At 35.5% G+C, this 26,966-nt stretch overlaps 2 protein-coding genes across 2 annotated transcripts in view; both read left to right on the top strand.

The window, feature by feature from the left end:
• LOC136822160 (dynein axonemal heavy chain 10-like) overlaps window positions 1-26,966 on the top strand; it is a 130,405-nt gene that overhangs the window by 73,561 nt on the left and 29,878 nt on the right. Inside the window, exons 29-44 of the mRNA XM_067078404.1 lie at window positions 7,765-7,919; window positions 8,597-8,719; window positions 9,285-9,518; window positions 10,324-10,550; window positions 14,759-14,927; window positions 15,739-15,839; window positions 16,285-16,468; window positions 17,292-17,426; window positions 17,585-17,737; window positions 17,976-18,164; window positions 19,637-19,783; window positions 19,972-20,163; window positions 20,835-20,953; window positions 21,546-21,840; window positions 22,321-22,578; window positions 26,454-26,945. Of these exons, the coding sequence (XP_066934505.1) occupies window positions 7,765-7,919; window positions 8,597-8,719; window positions 9,285-9,518; window positions 10,324-10,550; window positions 14,759-14,927; window positions 15,739-15,839; window positions 16,285-16,468; window positions 17,292-17,426; window positions 17,585-17,737; window positions 17,976-18,164; window positions 19,637-19,783; window positions 19,972-20,163; window positions 20,835-20,953; window positions 21,546-21,840; window positions 22,321-22,578; window positions 26,454-26,945 (3,173 nt within the window). The remainder of the gene's footprint in view (window positions 1-7,764; window positions 7,920-8,596; window positions 8,720-9,284; window positions 9,519-10,323; window positions 10,551-14,758; window positions 14,928-15,738; window positions 15,840-16,284; window positions 16,469-17,291; window positions 17,427-17,584; window positions 17,738-17,975; window positions 18,165-19,636; window positions 19,784-19,971; window positions 20,164-20,834; window positions 20,954-21,545; window positions 21,841-22,320; window positions 22,579-26,453; window positions 26,946-26,966) is intronic.
• LOC136822170 (uncharacterized protein DDB_G0283697-like) lies at window positions 1,452-2,861 on the top strand. Its single transcript, XM_067078415.1, has 3 exons — window positions 1,452-1,560; window positions 1,821-2,048; window positions 2,223-2,861. The coding sequence occupies exons 1-3, from the start codon at window positions 1,506-1,508 to the stop codon at window positions 2,633-2,635; spliced, it is 696 nt and encodes a 231-aa protein (XP_066934516.1). The 5' UTR covers window positions 1,452-1,505; the 3' UTR covers window positions 2,636-2,861.

Genomic DNA, 26,966 nt, shown 5'->3' with positions numbered 1-26,966 from the left:
ATACTTTGTCAGTTTCTCCTCTTTTCCTGTGTTAGTCAAAATTTCCGTCGTTATAAGCTTTTTGCCCGAATAGAATTTTGTAGTGCTTTCATTTTATACTTTCCTGAGTGTTGACAAGTTCACATAGTAGAAAATATTTTCTAGGAATATCCCAAGAACACCTTAAAGCAGACTCTCCAGAAAATTATGTCTCAATTTCAGTAACAGTTCTTCCTTCTGGTAGACTTTTTGCGTGTTAACAGGACATGAGCTTTTCCACGTGATGAGTTAGGAAAAGCTTTAATTGGCTCGATGTTTTGGGTGAATGGTCACACCGTTGAAAATGCTATGATATAAATGTGACAAGTAAATAAGTCTACTACCGCGGTCGAAGGCGACACGAAAGCTCCTCTTTTGATAGCTATCTAGGGGAGAGAGTGTCACGTTCTCTCGCTGCATTGCTCCATTTACCTTTGATCCCTCTCTTTTTAATGCTGATCGTCAAGTATAGAGGCATCACTGACCTTTTTTTTTTTGTACTAAGTTTTAAAGTCTTTAGGGTGACCCGGTCGGGTCATAGCTCACCGTAGCCGAACGCTCTACCTTTGCAATACGGTCGCTCATTTTAAGGATATCGTTTATGAGGAGTTAAAATCTTCTCGAGATTTAGGCCAGTTCAAAGCAGAAACGGGTCATGGGTAATCAGGGATGATTGGGCCTCCATAACGGCTTTCTGTTGGCTGGACATAAAAAGCTTCAAAATTTTTCAAAACATTGGACGTTATTAGCGTGCAGTGGTCCTGATTACCCATTACGCTTTGCGACTGTGAAATGTCCCATTATTAGACTTATAAAGCACCACGGACAAGATTTGGAATCCGTACTTAATGGTACTTATTGGCATTGACAGACTACGAGATGATTGGTCATGGTCATGTCAAGAGCCATTTTGGAGAAAGCATTTTCTTGTGATGATTTATTTTAGCTTTTAAAAACTACAAGGAAGAGTCAAATTTTAAACAATATTTAACTAGTCAAATTACAAAAAATTCCCATATATATCCAAAACAACCGTATACATTTCTTTTCTCAAAAAGCCCACTTTCCCAGCAAAAGAGTCTAGGTTATAATAATGTCATTACCGAGAAGAAAATGTATTGTTTTTTTTTCATCTAAAGATGACATATCTATAAGACTTTTTTACTAGTAATTTCCCTGCAAAATTCCTTTGACAATTCAAAAAAGTTCAAAAACCATTTTGGGTAAAATGACTAAATCAGCTGAATATATATCTCCAATTAAAAGTATCGGAAACTATAATTAACACGGGAAAATTGATTCAGTAAACCAGATTAGAAATTAATGCGTTTTCTAACGACTTTCAGAGTTGACGCACGCGAAAACCAAAAACCCATTATCTGATAATTGACTTCCTCGTGCTGCAAGGGTATAAAAGGGTTATTAAAATTCAGAAAACCATCTTCAAAGTTCATTTGCTTAAGAAGAACACACAATCACTCACAAATATGAAGATTTGGAAGGCTTTGTTACTCGTCTCCTTCTTGGTGTACGCAGTTCACTGTAAGTAAACTTTATGCTTACTTTGTCCTCCCAGCTTACTTCAAAATAACATTACTAATAACAGAGTTATTATCAGATTTGCACGACAATGTAAGAGCTTTATCTAACCAGGCTTCGGGACAAGAAGGGATAAAAGCTTCTTCAATATCCCATAGATAACAGGTGAGAAACACAAAAAAGTTAAAATCACACTGAAAGAGGGTCTAAGAGCTTAAGACTGTCTGGATGAAAATGTAAAATAAAAATTCTATCATTCCTAGGTGAAGAGACACAAGATGAACCAAAAGCAGAACCAGCACAGGTGGAAGATGCTGTTGAAGAAACGAAAGAAGAAGTAGCAGCTGACGAAGAAATGAGTGAAGATGAAAATGAAAATGAAGAAGATCAAGAAGAACAAGATGAACTACCAGAACAAGATGAAGAAGAGACTTCTCCACAAGAAGCTGATGAACAAGAAGATCAAGAAGATGCTGTTGAAGAAACTAATGGTATGAAATCTCATTCAAACTTGGTTTATACATCTCCCTTTAATCAAAATGAAGAGCGCTGCTCTGAATAAGCTATAATCATGCGAGTGCTAGATCAAAGATTTGGGTTTCCCTGTCCATGAAGAAATCAAATATTTGCATTCATATTCCAATGTTATTATTCATTATTTTTAGACGAAGATGCCAGCCATCGACCAAGACGAAAATTGAAGTCAACCAAATTATTATTCCGATACAAAAATCGATTGACCAAGAACAGTTGCAAAAACCAAGTCGCTCGAAGATCGTACAAATGTTACTACAGTCGCCCAGTTTGCGTCAAAAAAGATAAATACAGAAGACGCTGTATTCGTTACCGTCGAACAAAATACTGCTTATACCGCGTCACCAGAACTTGCCAATTCTGCAGCGCTTCCTACATTCAAAGATGTTATGTATACATTTACGGTTATGGTCGCCGTAGATACACCAAGGTTCGTTGCTTCAACAGCAAAGACGTCGTCAAATGCAATAGACGTGTCGTCAGACGTTCAACCCAACGCCGATTTGCTGGATTCCATTTCATCAACAAGCATTACGGTCGTTAAATACTAAACAGAATGACCCACCTGTTCTTAAATCAACGTCGGAACTTTTCACCCAAATCGGAAAACGGAAATTTGTCTTTGTATAATTTTTAACCCAGTTTTATTTTCTATGAACAAATTGGATAACAAATTTATTAACCTATTTTTCATTTTTATAATAATTTTGTTTTTGCCCCTTTTGTAAATTTTCAATATTAAAAAAATAAAATCAAAAATAAATAACTATCTGCATCTCAAAAAATGACTATCAAATTGTTTTATTTCTCTAACAACTAAACTCCCTTTGATTTTTTAAGCCTAAACAAAAACTACCCAAATATTCCCTCACAATGCGAAATTCCCGACCATTCTTATCATAGAGCCCTAGTTTTTATTCGAGATTCCAACAAACATGTTAACAACATCAAGCTCTAGCTAGAGTTTAGAATAATTCAACCATTTATCCAAATCGGCAACCGGTTGATACACACTGGGTGTATCTGTCTAACTATCTTCTATGAGGATATTGGTTGACAGGGAGCAGATGTATCAATTTAATTGAGACTTATTTATGAACCTTCGGACATAGTGAATTTTGACCCCCCCCCCCCAGACAACAGATCTCACCCCCTGGACAAGCATCAGTTGACAAGTTTTCCCCCAAAACAAGGTAAATTTTGCAAATTTTTCACTACCCCTGGACAAAATATCCAAAATATCCTCCAGCCCCATATACAAAAATTTTCTGGAAGAGCTTCATTCAACCTATGGATTTTGAATATTCTTTCCATTCCCATTTAAAAAACTTTTTTCCGGTCAAACCTAATACCCTTTTCTGATTTGTGTACCCGTCAGATGGAATCCATCCGCGGGGGGGGGGGGCACTGGGTTTGTGGACTTATGGCTTTTTTTAAGAATTTTCTGAAATTTCTACCCTTACAAGTAGTACGCGAAAGTAGCGAGTGTGAAATCTTCAGATAATTTTGTTGGTTTCTTTCCACAAAGCTGCTATTTTGGGTTAGAAAAGGAAGAGGCGCGCCACAATAATCAAAAGAGCGGAGGTTGTACCCCTGCCTCTCCCCTGACCCTTCCCAACCTTTCTGCTGATGCGCAGACTCTATGTCTTCGTCTCAAAACTTTCTTCAAGTTCGATCTTACTACTCTCGTTTCATATTCACGGTTTTGTTTGGATTGGAAAGAGGGCGTTATAACTCTCGTTGAATGGAATACTCTGAAATTTCGTTTCTGAGCTTTGCTGCCTTGACAGCACATCTTAGGCCAAGTTTCCGTTAGCCTGGTGTGCAGCGCCACGTGACCAGGGGTTTAGATACACAATTTCTACCTTTGCCGCCAATTGCCACGTGGGCATTTTTTTGTCCGCTTTATCCGTCCTTTTTTCGCACCTATAGACAATAGAAAAATGTTTAAAAAAAGTATTGGATCGAGTTTAGGGGGATAATTATATAATTCAGTGGCACGCGCCTGACTGCGCGACTACGGTCGAAAAGGTGTATATAGAAGTGGTTGCAGCGCGTTAGCGAGCAGTAGTTGATGATTCTCATTCATTTCGACATGGACTTTTGTCCTCATCACATTCTGCATACTTTCTTTAATTTTTTTTCCGTTGTAAGAAAATTTCCTGGATTCTGATTGGTTACATTTAACCGCAAATTAGCTCAAACACGCTTGTTTGAAAGTTGAGATTTTTCGACTTCCAAAATTGCTCTGCACTGCTCGGAAATACTCAAAAAAAATTTTAAATGTTTACTTTTTATGACGCCAATGAGCTGATTAAGGAAGCTTTCGTCGCTGCGCCCTGCACGCTAGGGGGAATGGAAACTATGCTTTATATAAATTTATCCCATTGCTGGGTGAATATGGTATTTTTTTAGGGATGTAAGCAAGATTTCGAGCAGGTGCAAATCAAATATAACATTACATAAAATACATACACTTGCTATAGTTTTTTTTCCAATTCTATTTTTAATCTAATGGTCATTAATTTTTTTTGCGGTTCAAAAGCATATGTGTTTGGCTCGACCACTTTCAAAAGTGGTGCAATTAAAGAAAAAAGCACCATCGAAACTAGGATGTTTGTTAGTAACAATCAATATGCGGGCAAACCGTTTAATGTCACTCAATGATATTATTCTCAATTAATGTTTTCTATTTCACCAAGATGAAAATTGTGCCAAAAGACCAGATACACAAATTCTGTGCCTTAGTACAATCGCGTAAAATTAATTCATTTTGAATTGCTCTTGTTTACAAAAAAATAAAAAAATCAGGTACGAAGCTACCGTACTGGATTTTAAAAGTTCACAAGGGGCAAATCCATTTAACTATTGAATATTTAGTTTTAAAGCCCCTCAGGTTTCCAAAATTGAAATTACTATAGGGAAGAATTATTTACAATGTGCTACATTTCAAATTCAGTATATATACTAAAGTCTGTTCCAAATAGAATTGCAGATTTAGAATGAAAATCGATAAATAGAAGGTAGGTAAAATGGACCCATTCTGGAGGGCTGTAACTTTTTGCCCATCTTGTTTGTTTGTGAACTACTGCTCTTAATCCCGGGGGGATTAGGTTTGCGAGGTTGACGGGTATGTTTGAGCCAAAAATCGAAAATCGAGGGACCCTTTGACTTTTCTCAAAGTTTTTGTCGATTTTCAATCGATTCTTGTACAGAGTTTTGAAAATCACGACCCTTTGAGAGAGGAAATATTTGATTTCGTGAGTTTTGAACCCTTACAGAGACTCAATTTGCTTTTTAATGAGTTTTGTACCCCTTTCGAAGGTGTGAAAAAGAGACCCTTATGGCTCGCACATACCCGGCATATATTTTGCCTAAGTACTCCCTCCCGGCTTGACCTTCTTATTGGGCACACGTGCTTTCCTGTATGATATGTCACTTCCTTATGTTATACCATGAACATATAAACGACTGGACATCCATCTCCTTTGTATTTTTGAAGATAACACTGCTAGCTTCGTTGCCGCCTCGTTAAAATCATCAAATGAAACAATAAATTCTGATGGTATATCTCTTGGGAATACATTGCTAACAACGTCATAATTTCGACGAAAGTCTTTGTTGTTCTACTTTTCTCAAGTCTTTCATCTGTATCATAACAAAGATAACAGAGGCAAAATCATCGTCAGCTTGTCAAAACTCCGACTAATATTTCCAAATTTTGACTTAAAAGTGTCTAATAATTTTAGAGAGTGTCACATTCTAATTTCGATATTCTTATGACACAGGCTCTCAACTTTGGCAAGCTATTTTTTTCAAATCATAAAAAAAATTATTGGAGTGACAAAAGGGATTCAAAAGTATACACGCAGTTGAAATTCTGCATTTCAGAGTTGAAAATGTTGATGAAATATATTGCAAACCCGTGAAAAAATTTGGAAATAATTTTTTTGTGCATTAGGAGTAATGTTCAAGCTCTATCAATCATTTTACCTAAACAATTCAAAGAAATAAAATTACGACGGAATATTGTCGGATTTCTTATAGCAATTTTGAAATACAGGCGGCAACGAAGCTCGCTTCAAAGAGACAATAAAAGATAGATGTCCAGTCGTTTATATGTTCATGGTTATACCTTTTGTGGTACAACAGCTATATCCGCTGTGTCTGCTACAAATTAATAGTGTTCAATTATAAAGCTAAAGAAAGAGTATTTAAATTCTATAATAGCCTCATACAATATCACCATGGCCATCTATTAATCTAGTTAATTACTTCCTTGTTTCGAATAGAAGAATTGCAAAGTGATTCGAAAATGCTTATGTTTGCAGCGAGTTTATGCATCGAACCTCATGAGGACTCCAACCATTTTGAACGACTCGCAGTTTTGACAAAAATTGAGGATGATAAAAGAGCTGAATTTTCCTCATCTCTTGTGAGAATGTACTAACATGATAAATTGATCCTATATAGGTTGAGGCGTACGGGGTTAGTGATTTCCGAAATACCGAATCATTTTGCCACTTTTTCCGAAATTCCGTAAAAAAATACTTGCAATTCCGATACCAATTTTTTGGGTATTTTTTCTCGTTTTGACTAATTTTTCATCAAAATTTTATTTTTCATGTATGAATTCCGAAAGAAGGGAATAAAAACTTTATAATACCGAAATTTCGAAGCAAAAATTCATGGATTTCCAATACTGAAACAATTTCAGAATTCCGAAATACCGAAGGAATTTTGCCTGATTCCCGAAATTCCGAAGAAAAAAGGTTCGATTTCCGTAATTCCGAAAAAACCGTACGTCCCCCACTATATAGGTGCAAACGGCTAGAAGAGAATGATCTTCAAGCTTTTTGACTCCCTACACCGATCGTTCTTCTTTTTTATAAGAGCAATGGGGCGAAAAACTTCCAAAGATTCCAACGTTATATTCTAGACTTCCAATTTATCAGCTTCTTTTGGACGAGGAAAAAGCAAGAACCGTAGACCTTTAATAAAAATTCATGGGTTTTGAAAAAAAAAAGTAAAAAGCAAAATCCGATTCTTATACGCGCGGGTTGGTACATACTTATTGAAAGAAACAATTCTTATTTCCTGACAATACATTTTCTCATCCATGATTAAATCTATCATATCTCAGAGCATGAAAAAATCTCTGAAATCAATACCTTACCCCTTAAAGTTTATGGTACTATCTTTTTATTGTAGATTTTTGAATCTAAAGGGCAATTTAATTTGTTGTTTTACGGGCCAAGCTACCAACAAAAGAGGGTCGGTCGGTCGGTCGCCCGGCCGGCGAAAATATTAAAATAAAAGTATAATTTTACCTATAAAATCTCCTAAAATAGCAGCAAAAAATACTACATCTTGACAAAATTGCGAAAGAGGTCGAATTCATGGATAAGATGAAAAATTGAACATAAAATTCTCAAAACCTTGGAAAAACTACCAAAATTTTGAAAATTTAGCAAGGAAAATAAAAATGTACTACCAAAATCAATTTAATTTTTATTTCGATTTTTGGCATTTCAGGGTCGGTCGGTTCTGTAAAACAACTTACCAAATTGGTCTCGCCTTAGGCGAGACGAGAAAAATCTGAAATATACAATTACGTCATCCCACTTGCCAGGTGAAACTATAGTATCAGCCCCTTTCTTTGTTTTCACCCAGGTTACATCGTTGGTGCTGTGGATGAGATGTTGCAGACACTTGACGACAATGCAATGAACCTGCAGAGTATGACTGCATCAAGATTTGTTGGTCCCTTCCTAGATAATGTTCATAAATGGGAGAAAAGTTTATCACATATTAGTGAAGTTGTCGAGGTAAAAATTTATAATTTCAAAATGACACATGAGGTAGCGATGATGATATTAATAAATGAATAATTTCGATCAACAGTGTGTCCCGAAAAATTGACTTTATTTAAAGTAAAATCATCATGGTTTATGGGAAATTTTATGACTTGTATACTTAATATTTCAATCTCCAAGACCTCAATCATCTTGGGAATTGAATATCTATTGATTGAACAAGAAATTTTAGTTGTATTTCAATCATTCTAAGCCCAGTTTAGATAATTAGTTTTAAGAATTTTACTCAATAAAATTGTCTGCTTTTTTCGTGACACACTTTATAGATCGAAAAGAGCATTTTAAATTGTACCAGTTTGAACTCAGATACTGTAAGATAGGGACAAACTATTGGCCACTGCAAACCCTACAAAAAAAACAAATCTTTGGTCACAAATTTGAAGGGTTTGTAGCGTTTGAAGGTTTTGAAGATTCAAACACAATACCTCTTGAGCTACTTTGTTTGGAGATGTTGCAGGATTTGCCTGCCGCTGAATTTCAACCTTTTATAAGCCAAAAGAAATGTGCAAATCTTTGGGACATTCAAACCCTACAAACCCTATAAAATTGGAAGGAGGTGGTGAAAGTTTCCTTGAGTTATGTATAAAGTCAATTCCGATTCTTAATACACATGTTTTTATTCATTTTAGGTTTGGCTTGTAGTACAACGAAAATGGATGTATTTGGAAAGCATTTTCATTGGTGGAGACATTCGTTCCCAGCTCCCTGAAGAAGCCAAAAAATTCGACGATATTGATAAAACTTTTAAGAAAGTAATGATGAAGTCACCTTGTTTAATTCTAAAATTAAATCTTACATAAACGTTTTTTTATTAGCGTAACGTTTATTAGCATATCAGTACCCCCCTACATAAGCATAGTATAAACACATTGAGGCTTGAAATAATTTACCCCCTGCGAAAAAAAACTGTAGTACCGGAGTAAGGTCTACGAACCTGCCCAAAAATACCCTAGAAGCTGACGAATTTCTAAGACGGGTATTCGACTAGCCTGTGCTTACATCCCAATACGACATATGCCAGTAATGTTCTACCATAATAACTCTACTGATAAAAAAAAGTTTCCATGGGCCTAATCCGCGTTCTCCCTCTCAAAAATATCTCAAAATATACTGTTCTTTGGCATAGACTAAAACTGGCTAAGTTGTAAAAAAGATGTCACGGAACTCCAGGCTTGGCCCCCTACTATGAGAAGGGTTCGAAATTAATAATGGAAAGTTTTAATTTCCTTATAAAGGATTACTGCTAAAAGAAACAACTCTCCGTCCTAGATTTTGAACCCCCCTTAGATCCGCCACTGATCAATAACTTTATTCCAGATCATGACGGATACGCACAAGAATCCCAAAGTGTTGGATGCAGCTCACGCACCAAATCGCCTTGAAATCTTACAAACACTTTCTATCGGGTTAGAGAAATGCCAGAAGAGTTTGAACGACTACTTGGACAGCAAACGAAATGCTTTTCCGCGTTTCTTTTTCATTTCGGATGATGAATTGCTGTCTATTCTTGGTAGCCATGAAGCGACATGTGTCCAAGAACATATGATTAAGGTACGTTTTAGTTTCATGATATGCAAAACTGAAGAATCGTACAAATTTTTCTCTGGAGTTTTCTAATACAAACTATATAAGAACATAAGACTTCGATGTTAAGAACATTTCAAGGCTTTGTGGACTCTAAAACACCTGATGTCTTAGAAAAATGGTCAAAAATACTCACAAAATGGTGAAAATAAGAACATGTTAAATATATTTTAAGGCTTACAACTCATAAAACTAAGAACATCCCAAATCTTCAAAAATAATGGATATTCTTATAAAAAAACTTGTAAAAAATATACACAAGTAACATCATTTCTTGAATATCTCGGAAGTTTTGAGGTAGACCTAGGTTACACCTACTCTCAATTTATAGTTCAGTATAGTCAAGATTACCTAATATCAACTACTCATTTAATGACTTACCAGTGAGACAGGTCTTATTGATTTCGGTCCGTTTGTTAAGAATATATAGGAAAGAACTAACGAAAGCTTATTCATTGTTAGTACCCCCAACGAAGAACATTTAACTCAAGAAATACACATTGTTCATTGGTCATCGGTCATTTTTCAGGGAATGCTTCTAGGCCTCCTATTTCATGAGAGCGGGACTTTAAATCAATAAAGAGAGGGTTGAATTTTGTACTATAATAGAGTCTCTATAACTCAAACCCACACAGAACAAATTTGTTCGAGTTAACGAAATTCTGAGTTATGGAGTAATGTTTATATCTAGTTCGAGTTAAGGAGACATTCGAACTGTGGAGGTTCGAGTTAAAACGATTCTACTGTACCACTAATATTTTGACTTTTTCAGATGTTTGACAATATTGCCAAATTGCGTTTCGAAGAAGGAAATTCGCCTAATGAAATGATCGCTACAGGGATGATATCTAGCGAATGTGAAGAAATGAAATTCAAAACCCCCGTCTCGGCAGAAGGTCGCGTTGAGGATTGGATGACGAAAGTGTTGGAGGAAATGAGAAAGACAAATCATTTGATCACTAAAGAAGCCATCTTCAAATATTGTGAAAGTTGCACGAGGTATGAAAAATCTGGAGCCTGCTTTTTTATGTTCTGAATTCAATAATTTGCGATCCTGTACACCATACGTATAGACCTTTTCATAAATTACGTCACGAACATCACTTGCCATCCCAGCGGATTTTATCAAAACTACTTCCTATTCATAAAAAAATCATTTAATGTCTCAAGGGACATAGTCAATCATTGTTACCGTTTGAATACGAGGCAAGTGATGTTCGTGACGTAATTTATAAAAAGTTCTATTCTTGGAGTTCTTTTTATTGAACCATATATAAAGTATCTAAAGAAAATAATCAAGCGTAGGATTGGGCTGTTCCATTAAATTTCCATACAGGGGGTGGACGAACCTTTACAAAGCAAAAAACATTTTTTAGAAATTTGTGGATACCCCCTGGAAAATGGCAAGATTTGCAGAAGAACCCTTGGAAAAATTGCTTTTATCCCTTTAAAGTGAGGCTGGACAAACTAGAATCAGTCTTTTACCCCCCAGGGAAAATTAAAAAATACTCCTTTGTACTCCCTGGAAATTCTTCTCCGAATAACCACCGGAAATGTTGGTACACCCTGGATATTAAATGGAATGGTTCATTGAAAGATAAGTTATTTATAGTGGTTCGAGTTATCAAGTGTCTTAATTTTATTCATATTAAAGGGGAACTCAACAAATTTTTCATTTTTATTTTTTTCCTGATTTTTGGTAATATTAAGTATAAAAATGAGAAAGAAAGTATATAGGTTCGATCTCTCAAATAAAAATCATGAAAAATCTCTCTTAACTTCAGTTAAAAATATGTTCAAAAAATCACCCCCTTTCTTTTTAAAAAAGATCGACTTCTCTTTGGATTATGACGTCAAAGTATTCAGAAAACAGAACAAATTCAGTTATGACTACAGTATGTTTTCAGAGTTCTGTTTTAAATAAGAAATAAATACATAGAAAAGTATTCCTGGTAAATTGTGGGTGATTTAGCTGAATAACAATAAAAAATCCAACAAGAAACACAAAAATTTAGTCACAAACCCTCTACTGAGGGGCCTGTCTTCACTGATTTTTAGCCTGAGAAGATAAGCATCTTCCTCTTTCTGAATGCAGCTACGTCATAAAACAGCTGAAAGTGCGTCTTTTTTATTTGATAAACAATTTCATGTTAGTAGAGGGGAGCCTCTTTTTAAAAGCTCATTAAACAAATTTTTAGAGTGAAAGGAGAGTTGCAACCTTGAAATTTTGAAATTTATTGTTGAAACAAACCATTTCAGGATAGAAACAAAAAAATCCAAAATTTGTTGAGTTCCCCTTTAAGTTTATCTATGCAAAAAAGGACTCATTTATAACTAAGTTGCTAGGCCGGGGTCTACTTAAAGCTTTTTGATAGACTGGATGGCGCGATTAAGTGACCCGGTAGTATATGGTAATATGCTTTTGCTTAGGTGGACTGTAAAATAGTCCGCAAGATTTAAGTTGTTTTTGGAAGGTAAAAACAGTATGAAGCAATGTTTTTATTTGAGAATAAGGGATTGGAAATCTGTTATTGATGTTTGTTTCTCATTTTTGATTATATAGTAGTTTTTTTGTTATTTGGATATTAAACATTCATTTTCAAAATGGCAACCTCGTCAAATGCTCCTAGTCTACTTCACTGGACTCAGCATCATCAAAAATTATCAAAAAGCAAAGTTCAGCCAGAAGTAGACTCTAGTCTAATAAATTGCCAAAAAAGGAATTTTTGCATAGCTTTCAAAAAATACAGTTGAAGGAAGTTGTTATCCACCTTGGTCAGTTTAATTTTTATTATATGGTGGTAGTTTGTAATTATCGATTTTTAATTTGATCAATTAATGTTACTTACGTGCAAAACTAAAACCAGATCGCTGTACCGGAATCATGTGGGTTTTCAATGGAAAACTATCAATTGATAATTGAAAGTAAATCAACACTCATTAAAAACAAGTTTGAGAGTTTTTTTTATAATTAAAAGTTTCGCTACCGTCTCACAATCGTTTCTCTACTCAAATCCTGTTCCTGCTTTCTGCATAGATGACAGGTTCGAGATTTTAAATATTATCCAATTCTAAAGGCTTAGAGACACGAGAAGTTTTTTCGCGTTGGTTCAATGCAACATGCTCCATCCCACCAACACAAGAAAAAAAGTGCGTGTCTCGTGGTTTCCTTTTTTGCTCCATTGTCCCAGGGACAAAAGTGAGAGAAGCACAAATGTTATTATAAGAAAAATGGGATGGAGACACGAGAAAGCGTTTCAGATTGGTGAGATGGAACATGTTGTATTGCACCAACGTGAAAAAACTTTCGTGTCCCTAATAAGCCTTAATAAAACTTTTAATAAATCACCTCACGAACATCACTTACCTCGTATTCAAATAATTACCATTGTGATTATGCCCCTTGAGATATTAAAAGATTTTTTAATAAATAGAAAGTAGTTTTGATAAAATCTGCTGGGAGTTAATTACCATGGCAATACAGGGTGTCCGGAAAAAAAATATTCAGTTGTACCTCTTCTGTAGAAAGAAAGTTCTTGTGTGTGTTTCACTAAATTTGCAATGTTTATCAAAGTTTCTCTCTGTGCCCTATTTAAATTGTCATGAGACATCTTTTATGAATAACTTTTACAAAAAACAATTCTCAATAACTTTAACGCCATGAAAATTGTAAAGAAGGTTGATTCTTTTTAATCATATTAATGACAGTTGTAAAAACGATTATTGTGTTAGTATATATTTTCTAACATTTTGTTAAACACACGCAACAACCTTCTACTCAGAATCATGTTCGAACTCGATACTTTTTTTTTGGACACCCTGTAATTTCCAAACGATGCAAGTGATGTTCGTGACGTAATTTATGAAAAGGTCTATCACATACATGATATTTTGCACATACACTCAATTTCGATTGTAAAATTTTCAATACTTAAAAATTTGAATCATCCTGGAAGCAATAAATCCACTTGTAAGATCATTTAGTAGTTAACCTTTTAATAGCCTTGCCAATCGCCCTGAGCCGCCCATAGCGATAAAACTTTCGTGTCCCTAATAAGCCTTAATAAAACTTTTAATAAATCACCTCACGAACATCACTTACCTCGTATTCAAATAATTACCATTGTGATTATGCCCCTTGAGATATTAAAAGCTTTTTTAATAAATAGAAAGTAGTTTTGATAAAATCTGCTGGGAGTTAATTACCATGGCAATACAGGGTGTCCGGAAAAAAAATATTCAGTTGTACCTCTTCTGTAGAAAGAAAGTTCTTGTGTGTGTTTCACTAAATTTGCAATGTTTATCAAAGTTTCTCTCTGTGCCCTATTTAAATTGTCATGAGACATCTTTTATGAATAACTTTTACAAAAAACAATTCTCAATAACTTTAACGCCATGAAAATTGTAAAGAAGGTTGATTCTTTTTAATCATATTAATGACAGTTGTAAAAACGATTATTGTGTTAGTATATATTTTCTAACATTTTGTTAAACACACGCAACAACCTTCTACTCAGAATCATGTTCGAACTCGATACTTTTTTTTTGGACACCCTGTAATTTCCAAACGATGCAAGTGATGTTCGTGACGTAATTTATGAAAAGGTCTATCACATACATGATATTTTGCACATACACTCAATTTCGATTGTAAAATTTTCAATACTTAAAAATTTGAATCATCCTGGAAGCAATAAATCCACTTGTAAGATCATTTAGTAGTTAACCTTTTAATAGCCTTGCCAATCGCCCTGAGCCGCCCATAGCGATATCATGATCATAATAGTTCCAGAAAATCCTATTTCCGTCTGAGTTTAAATTTTTTTAAAGCTTTTTGAGTTTGCACTCGGTTTTTTGCTACCTTGCGGAAGCCAATCTCATAAAAATAAGTCTAGTAGACTGGCATTGTTACCATTTGGTACACGCCTAAAGAGGTCCCTAGTGCTTTACGTGAATGGCCTTTTTCACTTGCCTAAATGCGTGAATGGGCTTTTTCTCTTGCGCGAATGCGTGAATTGGAAAACTTTGTGTGAACAGAAATTGCGTAAATAGGGAAACAAAATCTGTGTAAATGCATGAATTTCAAAAGAAATTTGCATGATTGCGTGAATTGAAGGTTGGCTGGGGGAAGGGGCTCCTAAAGCGGATGGACTTTTAAACTCTGCATTCCAGTAGTTTTGATTTTTTTGCTTCCCCTTTTCTCATAGACCTGATTGGATGTTGAGATACCAGGGTATGGTCGTTCTGGCAGCAAGTCAAGTCTGGTGGACATGGGAAGTGGAAGATGTCTTTGCACAAGTCAAGAAAGGAGATAAGTTGGGCCTGAAGAATTACGCGAAGAAAATGCACTCACAAATTAATGATTTGGTTGTCAAGGTATTTCAATGTTGAGGGGTTAGCCCCTTTATAAACCGCCGAATAATCGAATTTAATGGAACACAGTCTCAAAAAAGACCTTTATAAACACAGGCACAATAAAAAGGTTCTAAAGGCCTCGTAGTAGTATTAAAGTCTGCGTCAAAAGTATGTGGACACTCAACTTTTTTGACAATTTATCAGCACCCATTTACGCTATGTTAAAAAGTTATATACCACTGGAAAGATATTTCTAAGCAAAAAAATCAAAAGATAAGAGATTCTTGAAAAGTCGAAAATAAAGAAGAAAAATGAAGATGAAAAACGAATATTTTTTCTCCTGGTTAAAAAATCACGCCATCAGATTTTTTTATAAATATTTGAACCTTGGCGACTTCAAATCTTTGTTCGGATTTTTCATATCTTTATTGGGTAAAAAGTTACTGTTCTTTGAAGCAGGCCTAACATCACCAAAATAGCAAAAATAGCTGTAATTTTTATTTAAAAAAGATAAAAAGAAATATTAAGACCGATGGAGCACGCAAGGTTAAAATATTCTAAAATGTCTGATGTCATGATTCTAAAAACAGAATAAATTTTTTTTCAACTTTTCAAAAATCTTTAATGTATTAGATTATTAAATCATTGGAAATATCGTTCCAGCTGTGTATAGCTTTTAGATAAATACATGCCGAGAAATTGTTAAAAAGGTAAATTGTCAACGAACTTTTGGAATTTTGGGGGAGCAGATGCCTTGTTCTTCTTCTTCTAAGCTAAAGCAACCGCACTATTACAATTCACGTCAACTGTAACTACTCATATATATTTTTAGGTTCGATCAGATCTTTCCAAGAACGATCGCAAAAAGTTCAACAGTGTTCTCATCATTGAGGTACATGCTCGTGATATCATCGACACTTTTGTCAGAGATAGGTAAGTCGTCAAATCAATTTTTGGTAGTTTGTAAGTTTTTATTGGACCTACCTCGGAGTCATATAAATTAGCCCAGGCCCGTCCGTTCGTCTATTACCTGCTTTTCGTTTACTGGACCTACCTCGGAGGTCCTATGACTTAGGCCATGTCCGTTCGTCTGTTACCAGCTTTTCTTTTGGTAGTTTGTAAGTTTTTATTGGACCTACTTCGGAGGTCCTATGAATTAACCCGTGTTCGTCCGTCCGTTCGTCCTTTCGTCTGTTAATACTAGTTTTTCTCGGGATTGGCTCATTACTTTTTTTTGAAATTCACAAAATGGTATAATAAGTTTTATCTAAAATTTTATAGTTTTTGAGAAATTGGCCCGTATACCAAACCATCCGCCAACCGGCCTAATGACCCTATAACGAATCAATTACGTAATCTTCTTTTTCACAACTTTCAGTATTATGGACGCTCGAGAATTCGAATGGGAAAGTCAACTACGTTTCTATTGGGAACAAAAACCGGATGATCTGATCGTTCGACAATGTACCGGACAGTTCGGTTATGGATACGAGTATATGGGATTGAACGGGCGTTTAGTCATCACGCCCCTTACTGATCGGATCTATCTCACTATCACTCAGGTTCGTCTTGAACGTTTTTTCAACATCCATAGAAACGTCTTTAACGTCCATACAACGTTCTGTGCATTTTCTTGGTATTTGTGACGTAATCTTTTAAGCGGGAACACCTGAAAAAACACCGTGTGTTTGCCATTGTTTTTATTTTAGTCTTATATTACGATACGTCTCTAAGTTTCTATTGGAATCACCCGAAAAATCGGAAGTTGGCTCCTCCTTTGTTAGGCATTTTTATTAAGGAGGAGAGATTAAAGTACTGCTTTTTCAGGTGGTTCCTATATAGAAAGATGGTATTATCCTAACTTAATCATATCAAGAATAGTTTTAGGCGTTTCCGCGTAAGAGATTACATCATGAATATCAAGATTCTTCGAGCGCTGTTTTGAAGTTTTGTACCGGCCTTCTTTAATTTTATTTTACTGTGTGCTACTTCGACAACTAAATCTCTCTAGGGTTTCCAATGTCCTGAATAGTTACTAAAAGTGGAATATTTTGAAGAAAAAAAATTATTAAAAAGGAGAGTAATCCAAAATATATGATGATGATGTGCACAAGAGACTTGAATCATCAGATACCTTGAATTTGGCGGGAATTTAAACAAGAAAAACCTGTTTTAAGGCCTGAAATAGCACACATTTGGAGGAATAAATGCACTAATTTAAATTTGGCGGGAATTAATTTTGGCGCATTTTGACCAAATCTGCTAAATCCGCAAAATTTTGTTTCCGCCCAAATTTCTTACTTTAAGGTACCTATTTTAATTAGAGACAAAAATTCAATGCAATTTGCAATTTAATAGATTAGTTCTATCTTTGTGTATTTTCAGGCATTATCGATGTACCTTGGAGGAGCACCTGCCGGTCCTGCCGGTACCGGTAAAACCGAAACAACCAAAGATCTTGCCAAAGCTTTAGGTTTACTTTGCGTCGTCACTAATTGTGGTGAGGGAATGGATTTCAAGGTACGAATTGATTAATTGATTGATTTTTCAATGCACTGAGAATTTTTGGCTAGAGGGAACTTGGCTTAGAAGGTTTAAAACATGAATATTGTTGGGAATTTGACTTGACTCTCTTATTTAACTTTAATTGAAATCATTCCTGTTTGTTTTTATTTCAGTCAATCGGGAAAATCTTTTCTGGTCTAGCGCAATGCGGAGCTTGGGGTTGTTTTGATGAGTTCAATCGAATCGATATTTCTGTGCTGTCTGTTGTCTCTACTCAAATCAAGACACTGCAAAATGGTTTGATCATGAAACTGAAGAGATTGCAGGTCAGTAAAATACACACTCCGGTTTCTATAGTTACAAGGATCTCGAATACCTCTCCTGATCTTGAACTGATTTACCCAGACCCCCCCTTGCAAGTTCTAAAAAGACAAAAGGCTACTACCAGCACGTATTGAGGGAAGTGTCTGATGAATTTTTTGGTGCAGCCAGTCTTTTGGGCGTGGCTCGACGACCTGTAGAATCTAAGGTAACAACTAAAATAACATTCTTCTTTATTTCAAGTTCGAAGGTGGCGAAATTAGCCTTGATCCACGAATGGGTTTATTTATCACCATGAACCCAGGCTATGCTGGACGTACAGAGCTACCAGAAAGTGTCAAAGCTTTGTTCCGACCGGTCATGTGTATTGTACCAGACCTTCAACAAATTTGTGAAATCATGTTATTCTCTGAAGGATTCCTCTTGGCGAAGGTGAGTGAATTTTCTTTTATTTACTTCTATTAAAAAATGATACTCGCCATAACAAGGACCTTCAATTGAACTCAATTGAACAATTGAACTTTTTTTTAATCGTTAAGTCCCTAAAGTGGGTGTAGAATAGATACAAGCAATGAACTATTTATTCACTTTTTGCTCCATTTGATTTCATTGGTAACTAAGCCCAAAAGGAAGGTTGGAGCCTTAGTTCTTCTATGCTTCGAACAGTAATTGAGCGACGTAAAACAGATACAGTAAAACAGTGACAAGTATAACGATTGGAGAAAATTGACACTTGATCGGTTACCAGTGGATACCCCTTAAAACCACATACCCCTTAAAACCCACAATGTTGCATTTTTGGCTTTCATAACTACCAGATTTAATTTTATGTGGTATGTTTCACTTTTTTACAACCTCTTATAAATGTTCTTTCATAAAATACCAAATTTTAAGGATTTTAAAGATGCTAAAGTATCTTAAAATTCGAAGTTATTCAAAATTTTATCAAAAATCCCTTCAAAAAATCAGGTTTTTTTGACCTAGAAATTACACAATTGAATTTAAGGTCATAAAACCTATACTTTTTAGATACTTATACTTATAGTAGGTATGAAAAAATCATTTTCATCTTCGTGAATAGACCCCAACGAAAATGACAGGCCCTTAAAATTCTACTTTAAAGCACTTTTATGGTGATGATCAATAAAATCTGAAAATCGACTTTCTCAAAACCTGGTCATGTTGCATACCAAAATGTCACAAATTTGATGGAGATTTAGAAAAACATTAAAACCATAGGTCAAAAATGAAGCGCATGAAGGTTTTGGCCTTTCGTAGCCGTTTTTGACGAAAAAACCACACACAATTGCATTATGGGCATGAAATCCTGAAAAATAAAAATACTGTTGTGGGAATGAATTTCTAGCAAGTCTTTGAACCATTGAATCACGAAGCAACACCAAATTTGTATCCATCAGCTTGAGTATCCCGTTAGCAAGGGTCGGACTTTGTGGTTTTTAGCCTTATTTTTGTAGGTTTTAAGGGGTATTTTGATTTTAACACATATTTTTGAGATCATTTAGGTACTAATGGTATATTCATAACATTAGTAACTTTACAGTGAATCACTGTTCAAAATTTGAGGTCAAAAGAACTTTTTTGTAAAAAGTTATTCGAGAAAAACCATTTTGTAGGTTTTAAGGGGTAAATAGCTAAAACTGCACTTTTTCACTTCCTCGTGAAAAACTGAAAACTGTTTTCTACAAAACATCACTGCTAGGGAAGACAATCATAGACAACGTACTTTCAACACAAAAAGTTTCAGCCTTACACTCCAACTAAACAATGAGATAGAGGGTACCACTTTTTATTGTGGGTTTTAAGGGGTATCCACTGGTAGTTTCAATAAATTTTAACCATGGTCATAACTCGATAGCTAACATTATTTTCTTTGTTTTCTTTAGGTGTTAGCAAAGAAAATGACTGTTCTATACAAATTGGCAGCCGGTCAATTATCCAAACAATCACATTACGATTTCGGTTTGCGTGCTTTAAAATCAGTTCTTGTCATGGCTGGTGAATTGAAACGAGGTTCGCCACATCTAGACGAGGTTGGTTTCGTTTTATTTTTAAAAAGGATCAACTTCGCCGATTTTACCGTTATTTGCTTTTCGAGTGTTCCTATCTTTATTACCTATAACGTCACAAAACAAAAACTGTTTTCCATGCCTCTAAAATCTGAGTTTTATCACATTTATTCATTCACTCATTCATTCATTCTCTTAAACTTTTTTTACAGGATGTCGTCCTAATGAGAGCACTTCGTGATATGAATCTACCAAAATTCGTTTTCGAAGACGTGCCATTGTTCCTTGGTTTGATCTCTGACTTGTTCCCAGGCCTCGATTGCCCACGTGTCCGTTACCCAGATTTCAATGACGCTGTCGAAGCCATATTGGAAGAAAATAACTACATGCCTTTGTCTCACCAGGTAAGCTATGTAACTTTCACCATTAAGCTTTTTTCACATGCACATTAAATTTTATCCAAGACCCTTTTATTCAATAAAAACTCTACTTAATGTCGGGGAAATTCCCAAAAGACAACCTCACGAACGATTTTCCGTAAGGTCTTAGATAGTATTTAACGTGTATGTGAAGTTTGTGAAAATAGCTTAAGTGACTTTTCCTTCCGTTCATAACCTTTTGAACGTAAGCAAACTTCACTTACGGCCTTAAATCAATACGTAAGCTTAGGGAATTTCCCCATTCCTGAAGATCTTAAGTAAAATTTTACGTGCATGTGAAAACAGCTTAATGGTATTTTCTTACGTAACTGTGGCAACACCTGAATACATTTTTCAAATTCTTGCGGTAAATGTCTGCTTCCACAGGCTTCCAGTCCAGTATTTTTATAAATATTACGCGGCCAGCGCAAATTATGTAAAATAATCTTACAAGGAGCTTACATTTTCACTTTCCTCTCAACCATCTACAGTTTCCAATTTCGCCGTTTTTGGCTGGAGTTTTACGGACGAATTTTGCTTAGAATATAAGCATCCTTCAATCATTTATCAGCCATAGTCAAACTCTCGATCGAAGCATCTTCGAGCTAGTTTTTGGATTTTTCTATGCTTATAAAAAATGTGTATTATTCTTACAGGTTGATAAAGTGGTTCAAATGTATGAAACGATGATGACTCGACATACAACTATGATCGTTGGCCCTACTGGGGGAGGGAAATCTGTTGTTATCAACACACTATGTCAAGCACAAACCAAGTATGATACAGTTAATCTTCGCTAATACTGACTCAGAACTGATTTCTAATCTGTTAGAATTACAGAGAGAGATTCGAATTACTTAAGAGGTTATTCTTGAGACTAAGAACTAGTTTGAGTTATAAGAAAGATTCGAATAATACGTGATATTATCGTTTTATACGAAAGGCGAAAAAGACCGGGTGTTTGCCACTTATTTTGAATATTTTTAAACAATAAGATTATTGGCAAACAACCGGAAACATTTTTGGGTGCTTGAAGTAATCTTTTCTATGGAAACAGCCCGGTTTTTGCCAGTAGTGGCGAATTTTAAATAACTTTCTCTAACTTAAATTTCTTAAATTTGCCACTACTGTTTTTTTTATAAGAACATCCAACATTTTTGAAGCCTTGGGATGTTCTTAACTTTTTGTGTCTTAAACCTAAAAATAATCTTAACCTGTCCTATTTTCGCCATTTTTGAGTATTTTTGTCCATTTTTCTAAAATGTTCTTAACTTGTTCTTAACATTTTGGCCATCGAAGCATTATGTTCTTATAAAAAAACGTTTACTGGCAAATGAATATCATGGATACCTTTTTCATTTTTATAGACTTGGAACGCACACCAAAATCTACACCATGAACCCGAAAGCGTGTTCTGTCATCGAACTGTACGGAACTTTAGATCCGGTCACGCGTGATTGGACGGACGGTCTCCTTTCCAACATTTTCCGTGACATTAACAAACCGACAGAAAAGAAGGAACGAAAATATATTTTGTTCGATGGTGATGTTGATGCATTATGGGTAGAAAATATGAATTCAGTTATGGACGATAATCGGTTGTTGACGCTAGCTAACGGTGAACGGATTCGCCTTCAAGCGCATTGCGCCCTGCTTTTTGAGGTAAGAAGTAAAACTTATATCGTAGGCCATATTCACTTTGTTCTGTACCGTTCTAAAGGCAGTGCAAATGTCCCAGTGTCCTTAGAAGTTATTATAAGTGACTTTGAGAATCTAAACTTTTTTTAACCGGTGGACTTTTCTTGAGAACGTCTTGTTTTGACTTTAAAAACTCTTAAGCAGGAAAATACACACTTTTATTTCATAAGAACAGATGTTCTCAACTTTTTGATTTTTAAGTCTAAAAATGTTCTTAACATGTTCTTAGTTTCCTCATGTTTATGTATTTTTGTCCATTTTCCTAAGCAATTGGCTGTTTTTGAGTCCGCGAAGCCTTAAAATGTTCTTAGCTTGTTCTTAACATTTTTGTCATCGAAGCCTTATGTTCTTATATAGTTTGTTCTTATAAAAAAAAACGTATAACTAGTTTCGATCAAACTAGTAGATCACTAGATTCTATTGCTTATCTTGAATATTTTACAGGTTAACGATCTTCGCTATGCATCACCAGCTACTGTTTCTCGATCTGGTATGGTGTATGTAGACCCTAAGAATTTAGGGTACCATCCATACTGGGCAAGATGGGTTGGTGCGAGAGCGAATAAACAAGAGCAGAAATCTTTACAGACGTTGTATGATAAGTATGTGAGCGCTTTGATTGATATGGTTTTGGATGGGATTGTTGACGGTCGAGAAGAAAAGAAATTGAAAACTATCGTCCCATTGACTAATCTTAACATGGTAAGGTTTTTCTATCAGTTCACCGTAGTGTAGTGGTAGAACACATAGTTCGCCTCCCCCCCCCCTTTCTTAAGGGGGGGATGACACCTTCCAAAAAAGTGAAGAAGGGGGATGAGAAATTTTCACTAAAAAGGGGAGGGGGTAGCAAGGAAGGGGATCGTTTAAGAAGGGGGGCTTACATATGGGCGATTCTACTCAAAGTTGTACATGTCCTTTCCGCAACAGGGTACCAAAATGCCAAATTTCAAATTGGTTTAGAAATTAATATTTTGCCCTAAAAGGTTAGTTATAGTATTGTCTTTCTTGAATCTGAAGTCTGCCCCAAAGATTTCTGATAATTTTAAGTCTTCCCTTACCATTCTCGTAGAGTCATCAATTTTTGTTAAGAAATTATTGAAACCAAGTTTAGCTCATTTAAAATTTCCTGTTGAATGGGGAACATTAAGACTTGGTCAAAATAAACACCAGATTGGTTACCAACTTAGAACAACTGTTTTCTACTCTTAAAACTACTTATCACTATCAAAATTTACCAAACCGTTGCGGAAAGGACAAAATCTGAAATTTTAAGAATGCAACTGTTTTCAAAAACTGTCAAGAAAGCAATTATTCATGGTTTAAAGTATTTAGTATTCAATTTTACACTTTTAACTTGCTTAAAAATCATAAGTATGACTTTTTATGTATTCCTAACTAAAATGAATTAGTTTCTCAAATAATGTTGCGGAAAGGACAAAAATTGACAAATGCAGAATTATGCCTGGAACAATTTTTATAATATTTTAAAACTTTGATATAATCTAATAATACCTTAATACCTTTAACATTGTCAAAACTCAAAAGAAATTTCTATTTAACTTTGGAAAATACTTGTTTAAAAGTTATATGGGATGGTTTTAGGACAACTAAGCCAGTATAGAAGTTAAAATAGTAGTAAATGTAAGAATAAGATTGTTAATTGTAGTGACTAAAGCTGTGACAAGCATTTTGGAAAACTGAAAAGGTAGCAGGATCAATCCCTGTTCAGAGAGTGTAGCTCATTGGTTAGAGCACTTCAATATTGCAATAATCCATAGTGTCATTCCATCTTATGTCAGTGCGTTTCGTGAATTTGCTTAGTGCCTCAAGTTTTATTTCGGGATTCAAGCACATTGCACAAAGACAGGTTCCCCAATCGTTTGGGTTAGGCTTCACCACATTGAAAGGGCAATTTTGTGAAAAATATGATAAACTGCACTCGTGGGAGTTTTCAGCCTTGAATTTCTCAAGTAATAAAGAAATTGAACACAAGCGATATCTGAGGGGCAGGACCTCGTCGGGATCTGCAGGGTTTTTCTTAATTTTTTTTGTATACACATACGTGAGACAGCATCTCGTAGAAAAAACTTTCTTACTAGTTCTTGTAACTCAGTTAAAGCTTCCTTTTCTAAGTTAAATGAACCGTTCGAAAGATTTACCCCAAGCTCTTGCCTCATTTTGGTGTTAAGTCCAACTGGGATGCCATCATGCACCAGTTTAGATTTTACTTTCTTCTTCTGAGATGGACTTAGACACTTCCACAACGATGAGCTCACAAGCATTGACTCCACAGCTTCATTTTGGATACTGGAGCTTGTTGAAGAAAAGGAGTGTTCATTATTTGATGAAGATGACTGTTCACCGGTGCTTGCATTATTTTTTTTCATAAGATCTTCACAAGCGTCTCATCTTATTCTTTACAATAGATTTTTGTGAAGTGGAAAAAGTGTTATCAGTTCTGGTTTGCAACCTTTTCAACTCTTATTGTTTTGCTCTATAGTTTCTCTTCGCCTCCCTTTGCTTCAGTCTATGTAAAACAACTTCATTCTCATTAGATTTTCTGTCTTCAGCTGCCTTTCTGTTTGCAGCATTCTTTCTTTCGCGATCTTGATCCTTTAACTTTCCATGTAGCCTTTTGTTCTGATAAATAATTGCTCTTCTTTCTCTTGATCTCTCTGTGCTAGTTTACCCATTTTACTATTATATCTAATCTAAAGAAAAAAATACACTTTTAAATATGAAACAGTTTGTGTTAGGCTAAAACCTTTAGAAAATGAACTATCATCACAACATCAACTTTCATATTTGATTGTTTACAAAAAGTTATCTCTGCACACCAAACCTTTTCCATTCAAAATCAAATGTTAATTACAAATCAGAAAGCAATGCAATGTCTTGATGAAAAGTTAAAAATAAAAAGAATATCATTGGAAGAACTAAAAGTAGTCCAAAAAACCTAGATACATCGAAAAAACATACCGAACTAACTCAGAAATTCAGTTTTTAAAAAGTGCTGCGGAAAGGACATTAGTGTCGCGGAAAGGACATCATGTTTGAACCTTGATTACTTGTGGACAACACAACATTCAGAAACCAAACTTATAAAAAGAATTTCTTTATAAGAATGCTAGCAAACTGAATAAAGAATTCAAGCCCCGACACCCCAAGGAAAAAAATTGTGTACAAATGTTTAGCGTTGCGGAAAGGACAGATTTTGGGACCATGGCTTATTGACTTCCAAAGATGTATAAATTCTAGATCAAGTAAAGCATCCTTTTAAAATTAAAAAAGATTCTGTCAATGCTAGATAGAAGAGCTTTAAAAAAACCTGTTTTGGGAGGAATAGCAACAGTAGAAACAATTTTCTGACTCAAACAACAAAAGTGTTGCGGAAAGGACAAAATTTGGAGCCATAAATGAAACCTAAAGTAAATACCATATGATTTTATAACAAGCAAAGAAGGAAAAAAATCATATAAAAATTTACCTTCCCCATACCTTTAGAGTATGAAACAAAGTCACTGTAATGATAGAACCCTTTATAAATGGTACATTTCAGTCTCAGTTCAAAGAGCACTTTTTTGAAAAAATACCAAAATTTGGCTTTTTTCAACTTTGGACTCAAATTTTTGAAAATGACGGTCCAGGTGCCGACTTAAACTGAATTCCCCATTGGGGCACATGTAAAGTAGAAGCTTTAAGCCAATAAAACCCCTGTCAGATCGTCTCCTTGAATAGCTACATCAAAAACTGTTGCGGAAAGGACAATGTACAACTTTGAGTAGAATTGCCCATATATTGTAGTTTATTTTCCAGCACTGTTACGAAATTTGGTCTGTTTGAAAGGAAGTTCTTTATTTTCACTGAAAAGTTGTGTTATATTTGCCAGACTTAATTTTTCTTTACTGTTTCCCTTCCTTTTTTACCATAAAAAATTTAGCCCGAAACCCTTGGGGATAGGCATTTTTAAAGGTTGGGGGATGCCAAGAAGGGGGGGGTCATTTAAGAAGTAGGGGATCAGACCCCTTTCCGCACTATGGAGCATCCGGCTACGATTCGCAAGGTTGTGGGTTCAACCCCCAGCTGGGTCATACCAAAGATTCTCAAAATGGTACTTGATGCCTCTCTGCTTGATGCTCGGCAATTAAGAGAAGGATCAAGGGTAAGTGGAGCAATCCAGGCAGAAAGATCCCCCACTTCGGGTAGATAGCTATCGAAAGAGGAGCCGTCAGGTCGCCTCCGACCAAGGTCGCAGACTTACTGACTTAGCAGTTTAGGCTTCCGAATTGAAAGTCAAATATATCGCCAGATTGCTTAAAATATTCAATCTGCCATTCTAAGTGCGGCGCAAATGTAAAGGCTTCACTTTTACTTTTTTTTAACTTTTTCTACGTAATTTGAACAATCGTTATCCCAATGCAATTTGTAATTAGGGATCGTCATCAGTATAGTCTTCAACAATTGACAAATATCTTCTCCCCCGTTGTATATTACGTTCTTATACCTAGGACTCGTGTGTGTTTTCAGATATTTTTGTTACCAAATGAAAGTACTCTGCTTTTTCTTCTTATCTATAGGTTACACAACTCAGTATGATGTTGAACGCCCTGTTACCGCCCTCAGATGGTAACAGTTTCATGGGCGAAGAAGTCACCGAAAGTATCTTCATCACATCTCTCGTATGGTCTGTCGGCGCTAGTCTCCTTGAAGAAGGTCGCGTCAAATTTGACGGTTACTTGAAACGGCTAAGCGGATTAGGCACAAATCCGTCAGAGAAAACCGTACCTGCGGGAGAGCTCCCTTCTGCACAAGCCACGCTCTATGATTACTATTTCGATATTGAGCAGCGTGCTTGGGTGCCATGGACAGCCAAGGTACCAGAATACATCCACAATCCGGAGATGCGTTTTAATGAGATTCTAGTACCCACTGTAGACACAGTTCGAAGCACATGGTTAGTAGAGTTGATGGTCAAAATCAACCGCCCCGTTGTTCTGGTTGGCGAAACTGGAACTTCTAAATCCGCAACTATACACAGCTTCTTGAGAGGGTTGGACCGAGACGTTTACGTAAGTAATTCTTAAGTTTTG

Source organism: Clytia hemisphaerica, unplaced genomic scaffold, assembly GCF_902728285.1.
Source record: "Clytia hemisphaerica strain Z4C2 unplaced genomic scaffold, Clytia hemisphaerica genome assembly, whole genome shotgun sequence".
Classification (NCBI taxonomy): domain Eukaryota; kingdom Metazoa; phylum Cnidaria; class Hydrozoa; order Leptothecata; family Clytiidae; genus Clytia; species Clytia hemisphaerica.
This window is presented reverse-complemented; position numbering and strand designations above follow the sequence as displayed.

Coding starts and splice junctions, on each gene's coding strand:
- LOC136822170 (XM_067078415.1), top strand. CDS start 1,506: ATGAAGATTTGGAAGGCTTTGTTACTCGTCTCCTTCTTGGTGTACGCA. Junction 1,561..1,820: donor CTTGGTGTACGCAGTTCACT/GTAAGTAAACTT, acceptor TATCATTCCTAG/GTGAAGAGACACAAGATGAA. Junction 2,049..2,222: donor TGCTGTTGAAGAAACTAATG/GTATGAAATCTC, acceptor CATTATTTTTAG/ACGAAGATGCCAGCCATCGA.